Genomic DNA, 19,789 nt, shown 5'->3' with positions numbered 1-19,789 from the left:
TTTTAAGAGGGGAGAAGGAGGAAGGCTGGGAAATAGCTAAAATAATAGTGTCTGGAAATTTGAAAAGCTTGGATGAGCCGCAAACACACTTAAAATAACAAAAATATGGTTATCATGTAGCCTGAAAGGAAAACATCACATAAGCAGAATATGTAAAATAGCATTAATGGTTTGAGGTAATAAGTTAGTTTCAATACAAATCTCATTGGTGCTGACTGTAATCATTGCATGGATACATCAGAAAATACCCTGAGCATTGTTTATGTCATTTTTCTATTGTTTCCACAGGTCTTCAACATGCTTCAGTAAATCAGTTGGCAAATACCTACAGAAATTCATCCGCAGGCTCTCAAAGGGCTACAGTGAAATTACAAAGTTTCTCCTTGAAGAAGAAGTTTCAAAACAGCTCTTTGGAAACATTTTTTTAGAATTCAGAGATTATCCTCAAGTGTTAAATTGGAAATGTTGATCCAAATCCAATAGGAAACAAGTGTAATCCACTGACAATTTTCGCCACATTGCATAGAACGTAGTTAGATCGAATTCTAAGGGAGTTTCAAATTATAATTCGATTAATGCCACCGAGATAATTTGGTAAAGCGATAGCATCTCTATATTATGAAAAATGTGCAATTTTTCGGAGCAAACAGTAAGGAGGGAAAACATAAAAAAGCTATCGGTGTTTAGAAGTCATGACTCCCTCTTGTACGTATGCCAATTTAACTATGCCAATGATTTCAATTTCCACCAATCCATCCCCTCCATATTCCCCCACCCACACCTTCCCCAACCATCTTCAAAAGTTTAAATACGCAGGAGGTTTACTCCTGAGATTGTGTCTACCTGAAAGTTGTCTTGACGCATCAGCAGTGATTGCAGGAAGCCCTGTGGCACGGGCAGAGGAGAGAGGGGTTGTGGAATGTAGGGAAGGTGAAGTCATCTGACTCAGATAGGGTGGGTAGGACTGATCATATGACCACGGTGGTGATGACTGGGCCTGCCTGGGGTCTGTAAACAGAGGAATCAGTCAATTCTTTTTTTTCTCTTCTGTTACCTTGCCAGAAAAAAAAGTCTCTATCACTTTTGTAGGCCTTAGACTACATTCAATGTTACTAAATATCAGCCTTATAAAAAGGTGCTCAACTCTCTTGTAAAGCTTACAAAATTGAACCTGATTTCTCTTAAAAACTAAGGAAGAAGTTAAATAACATCCTTTGTGATCAGCATGCCACAACTCAGGCATGTTCCTTTCCATGGTATTCTATTTTGTGATTAATACTGATAAAATCATTTTCTGAAAATATTAAACATTAACTATATTCTTTTGCAAATTGGCCCTGAATCAGGCACTGTTATCAGAAGTTGTAGCCACTAAACATGAAAACAACTTGCATTTGTTTATAGCATGCCTTTAAGTTCTGAAACGTCCCAAAGAGCTTCAAAACAAAGTTTGTACACTAGCTCCTATAGCTTGTAAATCAACCTAAAAAACAGCATCTGTAGTGTTTCTATCACAGGAACTAGTTCTATATGTACAAATGACCAAGTAGGTTTCAAAGTTTATCACAACACAGATATATTTCAGAAAACCAGCTCAATGAAGAGAATTGCTTGTATTTAAGATTACGAGTAATGAAACGAGCAGCGGAATTCTCATGTTGTAACCTGCCATGGTTATCTCCTATTCACTTCAGTTTATTCGGGCAGATGAATCACAGCTGTGCTCATAACAAGGGATGGATAACAAGGTAAAGTGATAAGAACTCAGTGAATCAAAAAGGATCCAAAATATCCTGGCAAGAATGTGGAATAATCTAGTGTTTCAATTGTGTAACAATGTCCTCACCTGTGCTCAGTTAACCAGCAACAAATCATGCAACCACTCTTTCACGTAAATTTTTGCCGAATCCTCGGCACAATTTGATTGTTAATAGACTCAATTCTTAATACCAATGAAAAGCCTGCGCGATCTAATGGCCGCATCGTGCCTGACTCGGTGACGCGATGAGGCCGTTAAATTTTGCGAGAGGTCTCTCGTGAGATTTGCGACACTCGGAACGCTTCACGAGAGCGAACAAGATCTCGCGAGACATCACAATCAGGGAAATACTTCTACGCTGGCTTCCCTAGGCCCTGGGAACTAATAGAGTCATCTGAGAGACCGTGCCAGGGCGCCATTTAGCTCAAACGTGAGGTGGCTCCATTGAGGGGGGGGGGGGGGGGAAACGTCTTCCAGGCCAATAGAGTTCTCCGGGTTGTCAGCGATTGGGTAGGGTGGGATCCTGGCACTCCCACTGGCACCTGGGCACCTTGGCACTGCCAAGCTGGTACCTTGGCAGGACTACCCTGGCACTGCCAAGGTGCCCAGGTGGCTAAACCAGACTGGCAGTACCAAGGAGACCATGTGCCAGGTTGCCCGTGCCAGTGGCACTTGTGGAGGCCTCCCAGGGGATCAGAGGCCCTCAGATGCATGCTCTTTGGACAGGGTGGTACACTGGCCCTGCTGGTGCCACCTGGGGACCCTGGCAGTGCCACCTGGGTGCCAGTATGGCATTGCCAAGGGGCCCAGGTGGCATTGCCAGCTGTCTTGGGTACTGTCGACATGCCAAGCTGGCATTTATTGAGCACTTGCGATCGGGCCAGGGCTGCCCTGTGTGTGTGTGTGTGTGTGTGTGTGTGTGTGGGGGGTGCCGGGGACCCTCATGTAGTGTGTTTGGGCTGGGGGGCGGTGAGGGATCTCTCTGCGGGCTTCAGAGACGAGGGGCGGGATTCTCCGATAATGGGGTTCAGTGCTGACGCCGTTATGAAAACCATGAAGTTTCATGATGGTGTCATCGGGCCCCCAAGTGCAGCAATTCAGCGGCCCACAAGAGGCACGGCCTTCGATATGTAGGTTGCGTCATTCGCTGTGGCTGCTGAAAAGCATTCTCCCCCCATGCACACAGACGTCGCAGGCAAGATGGCCACCAGATGAGCTGTCCCGAGATTCAGAGACGGCGAATTGGACACCCTCCTGGACGCCATGGAGAAAGGGAGGCTGGCTCTGTACCCCAGGCCGGGCCGCAGGACAGCGGGCACCATCGTTCTGCATGCGTCGGCGGAGGTTGCAGACGCACCAACCACAGGGAAAGTCCGCACACAACCGCAGGGAGCTGGAGAAGACCGGAGGAAGACCACCAGAACAGCGTCCCTCACCGTGCCCGAGCAGAGAGCACTGGACATTGTTGGCGGACCGGAGGAGCGGGAGGTTGCCAATGCGGAGGTCGGAGGCGCGCCACCAAGTGAGAACCCCCTGCCTGTACGCGGACCCTAACAACACCCCCTCATCCCACCCCACCCCCTCACCACATCACGCCGCACCCCCGTCCGTCTGTCTAACCATACATGCTGTCCTGTGTCTTGCAGGACCAGCCGGTGATGGTCCTGGCCCATCCGGCGCTTCCCGTCCCCAGACAGTGCCAGGGCCGGTGCCCCCCAGATGCGCAAGCACCGATGGGAGGGCAGCCATAACAACAACCCTCCGGCCGAGACGAGCCAGGGCAAGACGAGCCAGGACACCGCGACCCAGAGGACGGAAACATAAGGGGACAGACACGCAGCACACAACGACACAGGGGACAGACACACAGGGACAGACACACAGGAAACCAACATACAGGGGACAGACACACAGCACACTACGACCCAGGGGACCAACACACATGGGACAGGGGACAGGAGCACCGGGGACAGGCGCACAGGGGACAGGCGCACATCACAACACGACACTGGAGACCCCGGAGTTCGGATCCGATGATGTCATAGACCTTCCGTCACTGCTGTCCCCTACACCCTTTACCATCTCAGGAGACTATCACCTCGGTTGGGCAAATTAGTGAGGAGGCTTCTGGGACACTAACTGGTGAGCACAACACAGCCGCTCCGGTTCAGCAGGTGGAGGTAGGAGCAGCCGAGGGGCTGGACGGCCGGAGGGCAGACCAGCCCCAGCAACCAGCTGCTGCCCAGATGGGTCCCGGGTTCCTGGAATATCCACGACCGTAGATCAGGTGCAGTCAGAGACCCAGGGACCAGAGAAGGGGATGACAGCCGGCTTCCAGCATCTGCAGTCGCAGGGGTGGAGTCGAACCGCCTGCAGGAGCTGGGAGTGGTGCCGGTCATGCGTGTCATCCAGGCCAAAACCGCACAGGTGGCGTCCGCGGTAGAGGCCATGGGGGCGAAGGTGTCGGACATGGGTCAGGTTATGCAAGGCCTGGGCCTATCTGTGCAGGCGAGGGCCGTGGCCCAGGACATGGCTTCCAACTCACAGGCAACCATGTGCCAGAGCCAGCTGCAGATTGCAGCGGCGCTCCTCAGTGTGGCCCAGTCACAGCAGGCCCAGGCTGACAGCATCGGCGGCATTGCCCAAGTGCTGGCGGGTGTCGCACAGACACAGAGGGAGATGGCCCAGTCCCAGAGGGAGGTGGCCCAGTCCCGGAGGGAGGTGGCGCAGTCCCGGAGGGAGGTGGCCCAGTCCCGGAGGGAGGTGGCGCAGCCCCAGAGGGAGGTGCACAGTCCCAGAGGGAGGTGGCGCAGCCCCAGAGGGAGGTGGCCCAGCCCCGGAGGGAGGTGGCGCAGTCCCAGAGGGAGGTGGCGCAGTCCCGGAGGGAGGTGGCCCAGTCCCGGAGGGAGGTGGCCCAGTCCCGGAGGGAGGTGGCCCAGTCCCGGAGGGAGGTGGCCCAGTCCCAGAGGGAGGTGCACAGTCCCAGAGGGAGGTGGCGCAATCCCAGAGGGAGGTGGCGCAGTCCCAGAGGGAGGTGGCGCAGTCCCAGAGGGAGGTGGCGCAGTCCCAGAGGGAGGTGGCGCAGTCCCAGAGGGAGGTGCACAGTCCCAGAGGGAGGTGCACAGTCCCAGAGGGAGGTGGCGCAATCCCAGAGGGAGGTGGCGCAATCCCAGAGGGAGGTGGCGCAGTCCCAGAGGGAGGTGGCGCAATCCCAGAGGGAGGTGGCGCAATCCCAGAGGGAGGTGGCGCAGCCCCAGAGGGAGGTGCACAGTCCCAGAGGGAGGTGGCGCAGCCCCAGAGGGAGGTGACGCAGCCCCAGAGGGAGGTGCACAGTCCCAGAGGGAGGTGGCGCAGCCCCAGAGGGAGGTGCACAGTCCCAGAGGGAGGTGGCCCAGTCCCAGAGGGAGGTGGCCCAGTCCCAGAGGGAGGTGCACAGTCCCAGAGGGAGGTGGCCCAGTCCCAGAGGGAGGTGGCCCAGTCCCAGAGGGAGGTGGCGCAGCCCCAGAGGGAGGTGCACAGTCCCAGAGGGAGGTGGCCCAGTCCCAGAGGGAGGTGGCCCAGTCCCAGAGGGAGGTGCACAGTCCCAGAGGGAGGTGGCCCAGTCCCAGAGGGAGGTGGCCCAGTCCCAGAGGGAGGTGGCGCAGTCCCAGAGGGAGGTGGCACAGTCGCAGTCAGGGGTGGCCCATTTCCTGAGCTCCATGGCCACGAACATACAGACCCTGGTTGATACCAGAGCGGGCATCCAGGACTGGCAGTGCCAGGTGTCGGAAGGGCTTCGGGAGATGGCCTTGCACCGCCACCCCAAGGAGAAGCCCGGGGGCCATTGGGCACCCTGAGGGAGGAGGAGGTGATGGGGGCCCGTGCCGGTGAGTCCTGCAGAGGTGGTCCCGGAACACCGCAGTACCTCGGACTCCTCCCTTCTGTCCCTGGTGCATCTGGTGGGCAGAACAGGTCGGCATCACGCCAGCCGGCACGCCCGAGGAGCAGCCTGGCCCACCCAGGCCGGGCCGCCCCAGGAAACGTGCGCCAACGGGGACCCTAGTCACAGGGCAGGGGTCACAGCAGTCCACCTTCATTTCTGCTGTTCCATCTGGGGGTCCACCGGGACATACTGATAGGGCCCGTAAGGCCAGAGAGATAAACACCAATTAAGTTTTTAGTTATAGGCGCTAGGGCACAGACTGTATATACCTCTCCACAATAAACACCTGTTATCACCGATGGAAGTTGCTTCTGTGCTCTGTCTGATGGGTGCGGTGGGTGGGGCGGTTTAGTGAGGGCCACTGTGGGTGAGCGGTGATAGAAGAGTGAGTTTCCAGTGGGTGCGCCTTGCAGCCCCCCAGACCCACCCGGACGTACCCATCACCCCGTCCCCAGCCATACGACAGGGCCATGTGATGAGCTGGTCAGCTTGCATGCAGGGACAACCCAGGTGGAGGGTGCTACTGTGGGAATAATTCAGAGATTGTCTAACGATGTGGAGCTCGGAGCTCATCACAGAGCGGGCAGTCATCATCCTCCGTGCCATGCACCAGACCTGTTGTCACTGGCAAACCAGTGCACTCAGCTCGTAGTGCCGCAGGTGAATGTATAATGGAGGGGTGGTGTGCACGGGGGTGGTTCAGTGGTGGGGGAAGTGCGTTTCCTCGGTGTTGTGGGTGGTGAGGGTGGTCAGTGGTGAGATGGTGCGGTATTGTGGTGTCCATGCCCCTCCCAGAAACCCCCCCTAGTTGGTGAAACGTGCGGTGATCAAAAAGCGTCCCGTGCTCGCTGGCCCTGCCGGTGGCTAGTGCGGTCTCCCGTGCATGTCAAGCCCCCAAGTCCCGCCCATTGTCCCTCTCCCCCTCCTCGTCTGATGAGGTCTGCCCTTGCTCCTCATCCTCCTCCAGCATATCGCCCCTCTGCTGGGCTATAATATGGAGGATGCAGCAAACCACCACGATGCAGTCGACCCTTCTTGATCCGTACTGGAGGGCCCATCCCAGAGCGGTGAAGGCACCTGAAGCACCTCTCCACCACACCCATGGTCGCACAGTGGGCATCATTGTAGCGGTTCTCCGCTTTACTCTGTGACCTCCGTGTAGGCGTCATCAGCCACGACCGCAATGGTAACCCCTGTCGCCCAGCAACCAGCCCCGCAGCCGGGGGGTGGTCCCTCAAACATGCCGGGGATGAATGATTGTGCCAGGATAAACGAGTCATGCACACTGCCTGGGTACCGGGCTCAGATGTGCAGGATCTTCACAGGCCACCTGTACGTTCATGGAATGGTAACCCTTCCTGTTCGTCAACATCGGTTTGCTATCCGCCGGGGCCCGAAGGGCGACGTGCACCCCATCGATGACACCCTGGACCATAGGCATCCTGCCGAAGCCCGCTGCCCAGGAACTGTATGTACCAGTCCGCCAGGGCATCAGTCCGCCAGATGCCGGACAGGTCCCCACTCGGCGACTGGAATGACCCTGTCTCATAGAAGTTCAGGGCGATCTGTAGCGGCTGTCCTCCCCCCTAGTCCCACGCGGTGCCAGGTGTGCCATCATGTGGCAGATATGAGCGATGGTTTCCTGGCTTATCCGCAGTCTTCTCCTGCATGCCCAGACCTGGAGGTCATGAAGGACATGCGGCGCCGGTACAAGAGGGGCCTCATCTGGTGCCTCCTTGGCACCACCACCACCTCCAACTCCTCCTCCCCATCTTGTTCCTACTCCTCCTCCTCTCCTCTCCTCCCACGGCCTGTCGGGCTGGTAGCCCTCTAGCTGAGCAGCTGGCACCTGCCCCTCTGCGGCCCGGTCCTCTGCTGCTGCCCCTGCCGCCTCTCTGAGCCACATGCGCTCACACTGCCACAGGCTGCATGCAGGGCAGCGGCCCCTGCCACGGCGGCCAACATCGCTGGATGATTCCCAAACATTATGATCTGCAGGGGGTGAGGGGACACAATGTCATCATGGCACACGGACCCGTGCACAACCAGGTGCCATGGACTACATGGTGGCCCCGGTTGGCACCGCGCGCCCCAGCCTTGCATGACCCCCCAACTCCGCCCCGTCGGTGCCCCCGTTCCTGGCGCTGTCCGTTTCGGGAGCCTGTGGGCCTCTCATGCCAACTCCTACCTCCTCCCACCGCCGCATCAACCATCACGCCAGCTTCATGATTTTTTTATAGGTGGTCAGAACTACACCGTCGGGGTTTCGACCCATCCAGGCTGCAGAATCGCACAGGCCCCAGAGATTCGGTCGTCGGGCCACCTAATGCAATTCTCCAGGCTGCCCGCCGGGCATCATGATTCCGTCGTGTTGGGGTGTCCGGAGAATTGTAAATCGGAGCCCCTCCCAGTGTACAAAATGGGGCTATGTGCGGCCTCGGCTACGCGTTCCCTGCCGAGGCCTCTTAAACGACACACGTCACCAGGAAACACGTGGCTAAATGCGCTCGCTATAGGACTTTCCTCCCATTTAATTGAATTGAGCCCATAAGATCAAAAATTGTGCATTATTCATTTTTGTTTATTAGTTATTAAAATATTGGAGAATGATTAAGTTTGTAAAAGGACCAAGTAGTTGGAGGCAGCAGATGATGTGATGAAACTTCCAGCAATACATCCCACCAGAATTATAAACCCTATTGAAATAGCGACTATAATGTGAATTCTTCTTTATATGTGGGAAAATAGGCCCTGATCAGATCATTTTTATTGGCTATCAATTAGCAGATTTAAAGATGATCTCTAGGTCACCTCTATGTTCAGTATGCTATCAGACAGCTTGGGCGCAATTTAATGTTGGCGAAAGGAAACTCACCCACAAGCTGGAGTACCAGGTTGCCTTTGTTGGGGAAGGGCTGTTAGGATTAAATGCCCATTAGATACTTAACTGGCCAGCATCGGGCCTTTCCCAGGATTTAGGACTTCAGGGGTGGAATTCCTCCCTTCCCCAGAGATCTGCTGGCCAATCAGAGATCCACCAGATGCCAGGATTGACGATGGACCCAGACCACAGGGTAGGATGGGGGTTGACGGGAGGGGGTTGCTGGCTGGGGGAGGGGGGGTAGAGGGGACCTTAAGAAAATGCAGCAGGGTGGCTCTCAGCAGCCCCGTGCTTCCCTTGCCCTGTCCCTCAATCAGGCACTTGGTGCTTTTGAATGAGAAACCATACCCTGGAAGCCCGCAAGAAAACTTCAAAGGGTAACACGTTGAAGCCTTAAAGTCAATATTAATTGCCCACTTATGACTTCAATTCGTGTCCAGGCAGGAAAGTCGCCCCTATGCCTTCCCGCCTGGATTTAATTAGGTGGAGGCAGGAAAGTGACAGGGTTGTCACCCCACCCCATCCCTCTGGATTAAATGCCCCCTTTAGCCTCCAAACTCATCACCATGGTGCAGTGAATTCTGCCCCTTATGTGTCAACGTCTTTTCTTGTTCTATTTGAAGCCACACCATTTAAATGCATTACCCGTAAGGTGACTGAAAAGCTTGCAGTGGCCCTACAGAGTGCTTTCAATTGAAGTGAATTCCAGTGCATCATTTTCTCAAAGCAGCTGTTATAAAGAGCAACTCCTAGCTACAAAAGATACTAAAAAGAATGCCAATGGAATCCAACCGTTAAATGTAAATGGGAGACATGTGTATAATACAACTATACTGCACTGTTAAGAAATATCACTTTAAATTTAAACTCAGTACAGTCACTTTTTAAAGAGTCTAATATCACTTGTGGGCGTTAGTTATTCTGTCGTGGTTTCATTTAAAGGTAAGCCATGTGACTGAACACAAGAGGCTTGATATTTGATACATAGATATCAAAAGAAAAGAGATAAACACAGAGTGAAATTGTGACAAAGAAAGACCTCTGCAGCTCTGTTGTCCTCAGACCATATAGGGCAAATTCTCCTCTGTAATTACATTGATTCATGACACTAGCTGCAACAGGTAAGGGAGGTAAATTGCGCGAGGAGCTAATTTGCTGATTTCTTAATTATCATCTGATGCAACTGCCTTAATGTTCCTTGGAGGCAATGTTGGATACACACAGAGTAGGCATTTTGCAATAGAATGCAAATGATTTTAAAAAAAACAAATCATACAACTAATTTCCATCATTTGCACCAGGGCAATATTTGGTGCTTGGAGCGGCTGTACATGTACAAAGCAAAGAGGTGAAAGAAAAGTAAACTTCAAAGAGTTGCTTTGGTTACGAGTATGGGGTGAAGGCAAGTAGGGTGATGGCGCACCAACTACGGAAGAGAGAGGCGGCCAGGGAAATTGGGGGAATTAGGGACAGGGGGGGTAACACGGTCCTGAGCTCGGAAAGGATCAATGAGGTCTTCAAAATTTTTCCGAAGGGGAGGGAAGGGATGAAGCAATTCTTGGACCAACTGAGGTTTCCGAAGGTGGAGGAGGAGCTAGTAGTGGGATGAGGGGCACCGATTGAGTTGGAGGAATTGGTTAAAGGTTTGGAGGGTATGCAGTCGGGCAAGGCCCCGGGACCGGACGGATATCCTGTAGAATTCTATCGGAAATTCCCAGAGCTGTTGGGCCCGTTATTGTTGAGAACCTTCAACGAGGCTCAGAAAAGGGGAACTCTTCCCCTGGCAATGTCGTAGGCCTTGATCTCGCTCATCCTTAAGTGAGATAAGGACTCGTTGCAATGTGGCTCCTACAGGCCGATATCGTTCCTTAATGTAGACACCAAACTGTTGGCCAAGATCCTGGCCACTAGAATTGAGGACTGTATCCCGGGGGTGATTAATGAGGAGCAGACGCGGTTTGTCAGGGGCAGGCAGCTGAAAACGAATGTGCGGAGGCTCTTGAATGATGCCCTCGGAAGGAGGGGATGCGGAAGTGGCGACTGCAATGGATGCGGAAAAAGCCTTTGATCGGGTGGAGTGGGAGTACCTGTGGGAAGTGTTAGGCAGATTTGGATTTGGCGAGCAATTCATAGGGTGGGTCAAATTACTATATCAGGCCCCCGTAGCGAGTGTGACCACGAACCGGCTGCGGTCAGAGACTTTAGGCTGCATCGAGGAACGAGGCAGGGGTGCCCCTATCCCCCCTGCTGTTTGCCCTGGCAATCGAGCCGTTGGCCATGGCGCTGAGGATGTCTAGAAACTGGAAGCGGCTGGTTCGGGGAGGGGAGGAGTACGTGGATGACCTGCTCCTGTATATTTCAGATCCGGTGGAGGGGATGGGGGAGGTCATGCAAATCCTAAAAGATTTCGGGGATTTCTTGGGGTACAAGTTGAATGTCGGGAAAAGCGAGCTTTTTGTGATCCATGTGAGGGGCCAGGAAAAGAGACTGGGAGAGCTCCCGCTCAAGATGCTGGAAAGGAGCTTTCGCTATTTGGGCATACAGTCGGGGGGGGGGGGGGGGGGGGGCTGGCGTTGCCGAAGGTCTGCAGCTATTATTGGGCAGTGAACATATCCATCATTTGGAAATGGGTAGTAGAGGGAGGGGCGGCGTGGAAGTGGCTGGAGGCGGATACTAGCTTGGGGGCACTGATGACGGCACCGCTGCCGCTCCCGCCGGCACGGTACACCACAAGCCCGGTGGTGATGGCGGCACTGAGGATCTGGGGTCAGTGGACACAGCACAGTGGGGAGGTAGGGGCCTCAGTCTGGACCCCGACACGAAACAACCGCAGGTTCGTCCCGGGTAGAAAGGACGGAGGGTTTCTAAGCTGGCACAGAGCGGGTATCAAAAGGATGGGGGACTTGTTTATAGATGGGACTTTTGCTAGCCTGAGGGCGCTGGAGGAGAAATTCAGGTTGCCCCAGGGAATACCTTTAGATACCTGCAAGTCCGCGCTTTCTTGAAGAAGCAGGTGGTGGAATTTCCGTTGCTACCTGCCCGCAGGATACAGGACAGGGTGGTCTCGGGCATGTGGGTAGGAGACGGAAAGGTATCAGACATATACCAGGAGCTGCAGGGGGCGGAGGAGGCCTCGGCGGAGGAGCTGAAGGGCAAGTGGGAGGAGGAGCTGGATGAGGGCCTGTGGCGGATGCCCTGGGCAGGGTCAATTCCTCCTCATCTTGTGCTAGGCTTAGCTTGATTCAGTTCAAGGTGGTACATGACAGTGGCAAGAATGAGCAAGTTCTTTGGGGTGGAGGACAGTTGTGTGAGGTCTTCAGGGAGCCCAGCAAATCATGTCCATATGCTTTGGGCATGCCCGGCACTTACAGAATTTTGGAGAGGCTTTGCCAAGGTCTTGGACACTCGGGGAAAGCCGAGTCTGGGGGATAGCGATATTTGGGGTATCAGAAGATCCGGGAGTGCAGGAGTCGAAAGAGGCCGGGGTCCTGGCCTTTGCCTCCTTGGTAGCCCGGAGACGGCACTTGTTAATGTGGAGGGATGCAAAACCCCCAAGTGTGAAGACTTGGGTCAGTGACGTGGCTGGGTTTCTAGGTTTGGAGAGGATAAAGTTTGCCTTGAGAGGGTCCTTGCTGGGGTTCTCCAGGCAGTGGCAACCGTTCCTTGACTTTCTCGCGGAACGTTAAGTGAGGAGGTCAGCAGCAGCAGAAAACCAGGGGGGGGGGGGGGGGGTTGCCACGAAAGTTGCGCAGTTGAACAGACGCAAAATAAAATCTGCCCCCTTATCTGCAAAATCCAGACAAATTAATTTTAAAATGTTGCATTTAGACTTGCAGTCCATGATCCTGTAGCAAATCTGCTAAACAAAATTCTGCGAGGCAGTGCGTGGGTGTGAGATTGTTCAGTCTAAAGAAGCAGTATTTTTATAATGACTGTGCACAATCTCACAATATGTAAATAACCCCTGTGTGGATCACCTGAAAACGTAAGCAGTGTAGTGTGCTACCCTTGTATGCAAATGACGTCTTGCATCAGTACACATAAAGCACACCCACTTCCTGCTGTCTCTGAATGCTGGTTCTGTTCTTCAGTAACATTTAACACTTTCCTATCCAAAGTCCTTTAATGTGTCGTTGCTTTTCTAATCCATGTACACCTTTCCCAGAACACCTTGTTTAAATCCCTCCAATCAGATTTTTGTAGCCAGAGAATCACTTACAATGGCTTCTCTTCCGACCATCTGGTGTCCCACAGAGATCCATCCTTGGCCCTCTCCTATTTCTTATCGACATGCTGTCTCTCGGCAACATCATTCAAAAGTGATTGTTTACACATGTATGATGACAACACAAATCTCTGCCTCATATCACCTCTCTCAACTGCTCCAATGTTGCAAAATGATCAGCCAACATATCCAACATTCAGTACTGGATGTGCGGAGGTTCCCTCCATTAAACATCAGACGACTGAAGTCATTATTTTTTGTCCCCACTCGAAACTATATTGCCTAACCACCAATTTGAACCCTCTCTCTGGCACCTGTGTAAGTCTAAGCTGGACTGTTCGCAACCTTGGTGTCATATTTGACCCCAGAATGTGCTTCCAAGATTGTGAAAAAAAGTTAAAGACGTTATTTTTCTGGTTAATGTAAATAACAACGTATATTTATATATTGCATTTAACATAATTAAACATCGCAAGGTGTTCCATGGGAGCGTTCCAACAAAATATGATACCAAGCTACAGAAGGAGATATAGTCAGATGACCAAAACTTTGGAGGGTCGGTATCCTGCACACGCAGATTTAAAATAAGTGGCCAAAAAATCAGAGGGAGATGAGGAATTGTTATGATCTGGAAGGGAGTATCTGAAAAGGAGGTGGAAGCAGAGTCAGTAGCAACTTTCGAAAGAGAATTGGGTCTTTACTTAAAATAGAAAGATTTGTTGGGGTAAGGTTAATAAGCAGAGTGGGACTAATTGGTAGCTCTCTCGGAGAGCTGATAGGGGAACAATGGGTCAAATGGCCCCCTTTTGTGCTATATGATTCTAACTGACCTTCTCAACCCTCTTCTGGCCCTGCACCTCCATGACATTGATATTGTGACATAGAGGAAAGATAATGTTGGGGCCTGATTAAGGTTATCAGACGGCAATATTTTAAATCTGAATGAGGCAATCGTCCACCTATGACGTTTGCTTCACACCCTGCCCGAAAAGGATCTGTTAAAACAACATGGAGGCATGTGCGGAATCAGTGAGCGACATGCCAATGAAATTATAAGATTGGTGCACGTTCTGTACTCACTGGGTGCAAGAGAAAGGACAGGACAATTAAAATATAGCAGCCAAAACTAATATGAACACATTCTGGGATAATCATTGGGCCATTTTGCTTGTAATAGCTTAAACTCCTAGTACTTTTAATCTTTTTATTGCTGAGTTTTCTTGGCAGTTAATATTTCCTTCATATTAATCACAAAAAAATAATATTAGCAGGAGGTAAAACTTGAGAAGAAACCTTTATTTGTTGCATTAATGCAAGAAAAGATTGCTGTTTTCTTTCTGGTAGTAAATGGTATCATAGCACTGCAAGTGAGAACACATTTCAACCTAATGCACTGTAATGCAGAAATGCTTTTCTGATTTGATGTTTACACTAGGCGAGCTGTATGACATTATCCCATTGTTCATGTTGCTGTCAGTGCAACCCTAGTTAGATTTGGCCTTGTTTTTAATGCATTGTTTTGTTTAGGTTTCATTTTTAGAGTTGATTTATAATTTTGTGTATTGCACGGAGAAAAGATTAACATGTGGACTCACAGCAGGCAGCCATCATTGAACTAACCTTATTTATACTTCGCAAACTGAGGGGGCAACAGATAGGCATAATAACAAAATGTTCTGCTCTTGCGATATATTATATTCCCTCGCCACTTAAAAATCAAGTTACATATATAAAAATATAAAATGGTTCATGTACATAATTTAACAGAACACAATATCATAGAATCACTACAGCGTTGAAGGAGGCCATTCAGCCCATCGAGTCTGCACTGACCCTCCAAAAGAGCACCCGACCTATGCCTAATCCCCCTCCCTATCCCCGTAACCCTACCTAACCTTTGGACACTAAGGGGCAATTTAGCATGGCCAGTCCAGTTAACCTGCATATATTTTAACTGTGGAAAGAAACCAGAGCACTCAGAGGAAATCCACGCAGACACGGGGAGAATGTACAAACTCCATCCAATCACCCAAAGCTGGAATTGAATCCAAGTCCCTGGTGCTGTGAGGCACCTGTGCCACCATGCTGCCCCAATATAATATAATTGAACTATCAAGAATACCTGAAAATGTTAACACGATGGGTTGCTTATTTGTTTCTACTGTAATCACAAATAAAACACAGATGCTAGATTAATTTACATGCAAAAATAGACTTTTCCTTAACTTCAGTATGTGATTAACAAAAATATCACCATTTAACAAGAAATAATAAAGGAACAGCTTATTTCTTCTTCCTTCCGACATACTTTCAATGAAACTACCCAGCTTCCTTCTCTTTCTGTCTGGGTATCGCCTTCCATTTTCATTACCTTGTTTCTGCTCACAGCATCTCTGACTGTGTCAAATCTGAAGTTTGCCTTTGAGAATCAATGGTTGGGGCTGTAGCATTCATTGATTTTCCTTAATCAAAGACCTTCACTTCCCTTGCTCTACTAGTGGATTCTGTGATACCAACATATTTTTGGTTTCTTTTTGACTTTCACTTGTATCTGTAGGTAAACTTGGACTATAGGTGGTTATCATGCTCTCCCTTTGTCAAATGTCCTCTTTCAAGCAAATGATCTACAAGGCACTGATGGAGTCCCTCTCCAATCTTTGCCAATCCAATCAATGTGAGTACACCTAGTCACTTTGCAACAACTCTAATCACATGCTTCTTCTCATCACCTCAAGAGTTTTTTTATCACCTAGGAAACAGGAGCAGGAGTAGACCATTCAGCCAGTCGAGCTTTTTCCACCATTTAAGCAGGTCATGGCTGATTATCTTCCTCCATGTTATTTTTCCCATTATCCCTATATCCTTTGATATCATTATTTTCCAAACATGTATCAATTTCTATCTTGAACATGCTTAATTATTGTACTTCCACAGTCCTTTGGGGTAGAGAATTCCAAAAATTCACCATCCTCTGTGTGAAGGAATTCTTTCTCATCACAGTCTTAAATGACCTGCCCCTTATTGGAGGCCGTGTGCTCTGGTTCTAGACTCACCAGCCAGGGGAAACAATGTTCCTATGATCTTCTAACCAGGACCAGTTCTCCAAGTTTCATGCCTTGTGTATCATGATACATCTTCATTTTGTATTGCATTTCTCTTACTTTGTTACTGATATCAGGCTGAAGCAAATTGAACTTTGTCCAAGGAGTGTGTTTAAACACTAACTCATAAGGTGAGCAACCTGTTGCAGACTGTGGAGTTATTCTGGGGGAGAAAAGAAACTTGACTAGCTTGGGTCGAAGAGAAAACATGAAAATGATCCAACAAAGGGTCCTTTTATTCCATGGTCAAACACAATAAAACCATAGGCACAAGTATGTGTTGATCATTTCTCATTCCAAGACGCACCACAATTTTCACCCAACTCTTCAATATCCTCATCTACCTTTGGATACCAAAAATATCTTCTTGCTGCTGCTTCATGTAGCCTAGCACTGTGTGCTCTGCATGAAGTCCATCCAACAATCTCTCTATAAACCCTGGCAGAATAATGACTCTTAAATTCCATAGAAGACAGTCTTGATCTACACTCAGTTCATTTCTATGTGTGAGTGCACCTGCAGTTTCTCTTTATCACAATCTTTAGGCCAATCATTCATGAATTAATTAAGCACCACATCTGACAGATATTGACATGTCACTTGTGTATGTACATTAATTCACAGGTAACTCAGTGGCTAGAAATGAATTAGTCTTCACGGGAAATCTCAAAAGAACATCTAGATTTACATGATCTACTGACTTATGAGATTTAGTATCATACTGGTGGATAACTTGATCATTTGGCTCTCTTTACTCACTTGACCACTTTGTGCTCTCTTGGCACTTCCTCGATGATAAGTACACTCTTACTGATCCATACTATAAAAAACTCAGCACAGTTTAACTCTATTTTCTGAAGCCAATTTCTTTCCATCAGATAGACTTTGTACCCTCCTCCTACTATCAATGACAAGTAATTGAATGAGTCATCATATTCCACCCTAACACTAATTTCACTGAGCACTGGGAGACTGTTGTTGGAATAACTAGTCAGTTCCACACTGGCTTTGCAAAAGGGAATGGTGACTGAGAAATTTCTTGAATTCTCTTTCTGAGATAATACACATAGCTGAAACTGTAACAACAATGGAAATAAGTTGTGAATCTCCGACTTCCATTTCTACTGTGGGCGATGGAATTAGGGCTGGTTTAGCTCAGTGGGCTAGACAGCTAGGTTGTAATGCAGAACAAGGCCAGCAGCGCAGGTTCAATTCCCATACCGGCCTCCCCAAACAGGCGCCGGAATGTGGCGACTAGGGGCTTTTCACAGGAACTTCATACTTGTGACAATAAAAGATTATCATATCTTCAGCCCTGTTACTTTCATCTTCCATGTGCTGTTTCACTTGTCTTCTGATTCAGGACAACTTTTGATCTTCCTGCCCAAAAACATCAGCTTCTGTTTTCATACCTATCATAATGCACATTTGAGGATTTCCAGACTCCTGAACTAGTTTTATATCTATCAGGACCTGGTGCATGAGTGCGATCTGGGGTTTTACATGAACTGGAGCATGCATGCCATCTAGATATGACCAACTTTGACTGGAAACTGTGACATTTAAATGGTTAATGGCAACCATGATAATGGTCGCATTTTAATTTTTGACTCTGAGATTGTGAACTTGGCTGCTACTTAGATCTCATGGCAATCACCAGCGGTCCTCCCCTGCCTGCTGAGGGAAATAATTTCTTTGCATTTTGCAACTAGCTCTTTCTGCCATTTTTCTGGTTGCCTTATCACAGACATGCTTCCACGTTATCTCAGTGCCTATGCTTAAAATCCTGGCCTGGATTTTATTGTTCTTTAGGCCTCCTTTGAACATGTTGCTTAGGCTGATTTCAAAGTTCACACCATACCACAGTATCTAGGGAGTTTCTTTAATTCTTCAAGTCTCACTTGGCAACTGCTTCCTGTGACGGAATAGAAGTCTCAGCGCAAACTTCTTTCTTAGTCGTGCGATAATATGAGTCCATAATTTTGCTATTTTGCATAGTACTGGGTTCTCATCGCAACAATTGTTGGACACCATATCAAAAGCATCGGTCCCTTTATGGTGAGAAAAACCAGGGGCTTTTCACAGTAACTTCATTGAAGCCTACTTGTGACAATAAGCGATTATTATCTTCAATTTTATTCATTTTCAGCTTTATTCGTAATTATACCTGTGGTTGTTAACATTGAATTCCCTCCCTTCAATGCCATTTTTTCACTTATGTACCATACTGACTCACTGTATACCTGAATACAACGTGCAAATGGAGCAATCTTTCAGATCACTCAAACTCCCTCAACATCAACGTTAGGAGTTCTAAAAATGTGTCACGATGTTCTTTAGCCGTTAATTTCTTAATTAAACTGTGAAAGAAGATGCCACACCAGGCTCACTGTGAGCTGTTGTGTATTGTAGTTCTAAAAACATGTGGACTCACAACAAGGAGCCATCATTGCACTAACTTTACTTATACCTCCCCAATGGAGAGAGCAGCAGAGAGGCAGGATACCAAAATGAAATGAAATGAAATGAATGAAAATCACTTATTGTCACAAGTAGGCTTCAAATGAAGTTACTGTGAAAAGCCCCTAGTCACCACATTCCGGCACCTGTTCGGCTTCAGCCAATTTCTTTCCATCAGATAGACTTTGTACCCTCCTCCTACTATCAATGACAAGTAATTGAATGCATCATCATATTCTACCCTAACCCTAATTTCACCGAACACTGGGAGACTGTTGTTGGAATAACTAGTCAGTTCCACACTGGCTTTGCAAAAGGGAATGGTGACTTAGAAACTTCTTGAACTCTCTTTCTGAGAAAAGACACATATTCTGCTCTTATAATATACTAAACTTATCCAGTATATGACCATGATAAGAATGCATAGAAAGGGAGAAGTTGGACTTCAGTGTGAATTGAATTAAATGGCTAATAACAGAACTATGATCAGAGTATTGTAACAGGAAATTGCAATATTTGTTGCACCTCCTTTTTGTTTGGCCATTGTGCTTCCTGGTGCATCTTGTTAGGAAGGAAAGATTTTTAATTTATATCTTGGCAGGTCAGATCTCGACAGGTCTGAGACAGACTTGCTGGCGTAGTTGGCGTCTCCTTGTTTTGCAAGAAATGAATGGCTGCCAGCTCAGATTTGACTGTCAATTATCAAAATAATCAGCCACACACAGGGTTTAATAGCTTTGTATTTGTGTGCACTTGAGGAATTGAATTTATGTAGAAGTGAAATCATTTATTTTAACTGCACAGTTCCTACAAAGGAATGCATCTAAACAAAATTTGGTATTTTTAACATTGCTGTGCATGACTTCTTTCTTTCCCCCCATGTTCCCATTGCAAAGTTCCTAATAATAATAACAACAATCTTTAATAGTGCCACAAGTAGGCTTACATTAACACTGCAATGAAGTTACTGTGAAAATCCCCTAGTTGCCACACTCCGGCGCCTGTTCGGGTACAGAGAATGTCCAAATGACCTAACAGCACATCTTTCGGGATTTGTGGGAGGAAATCGGAGCACCCAGAGGAAACCCACACAGACACGGGGAGAATGTACAGACTCCGCACAGACAGTGACCCAAGCCGGGAATCGAACCTGGGACTCTGCGCTGTGAACCGACAATGCTAACCGCTGTGCCGCCATAGTTCCTAGATGTTATGCATTCTTGCTGTTCTGCATCATGTGTTTGTGTGGGCTTTGGGCAGATCACCATCTTGATTATATAAGTGACATCTTTAATAAACCTCGCATTGTGTTTTACAAGAATACAGAGTGTGAGCACCTCCATACCTTTTCTCTTTGCGGCAGTAAAGAAATATAACGAGAGAGAAAACTGCCGACGAAGATTGAGGCAAAAAAAAAAAAGCTCTGGAAAGAAGCTTTTCA

At 48.9% G+C, this 19,789-nt stretch overlaps 1 protein-coding gene across 6 annotated transcripts in view; it reads right to left on the bottom strand.

The window, feature by feature from the left end:
* LOC140410681 (runt-related transcription factor 2-like) overlaps positions 1 to 19,789 on the bottom strand; it is a 257,444-nt gene that overhangs the window by 35,146 nt on the left and 202,509 nt on the right. For 4 of the 6 annotated variants that reach the window (XM_072499075.1, XM_072499069.1, XM_072499072.1 and 1 more), the window contains one exon: positions 844 to 1,008. The exons of the other annotated variants lie outside the window; for them this stretch is intronic. In XM_072499075.1, the coding sequence (XP_072355176.1) occupies positions 844 to 1,008 (165 nt within the window). The remainder of the gene's footprint in view (positions 1 to 843; positions 1,009 to 19,789) is intronic. 6 annotated transcript variants of the gene reach the window in all.

Source organism: Scyliorhinus torazame, chromosome 4 (assembly GCF_047496885.1).
Source record: "Scyliorhinus torazame isolate Kashiwa2021f chromosome 4, sScyTor2.1, whole genome shotgun sequence".
Taxonomy (NCBI): Eukaryota; Metazoa; Chordata; class Chondrichthyes; order Carcharhiniformes; family Scyliorhinidae; genus Scyliorhinus; species Scyliorhinus torazame.
The sequence above is the reverse complement of the archived record's forward strand: the minus strand, read 5'-3'. Positions and strand labels throughout refer to the sequence as shown.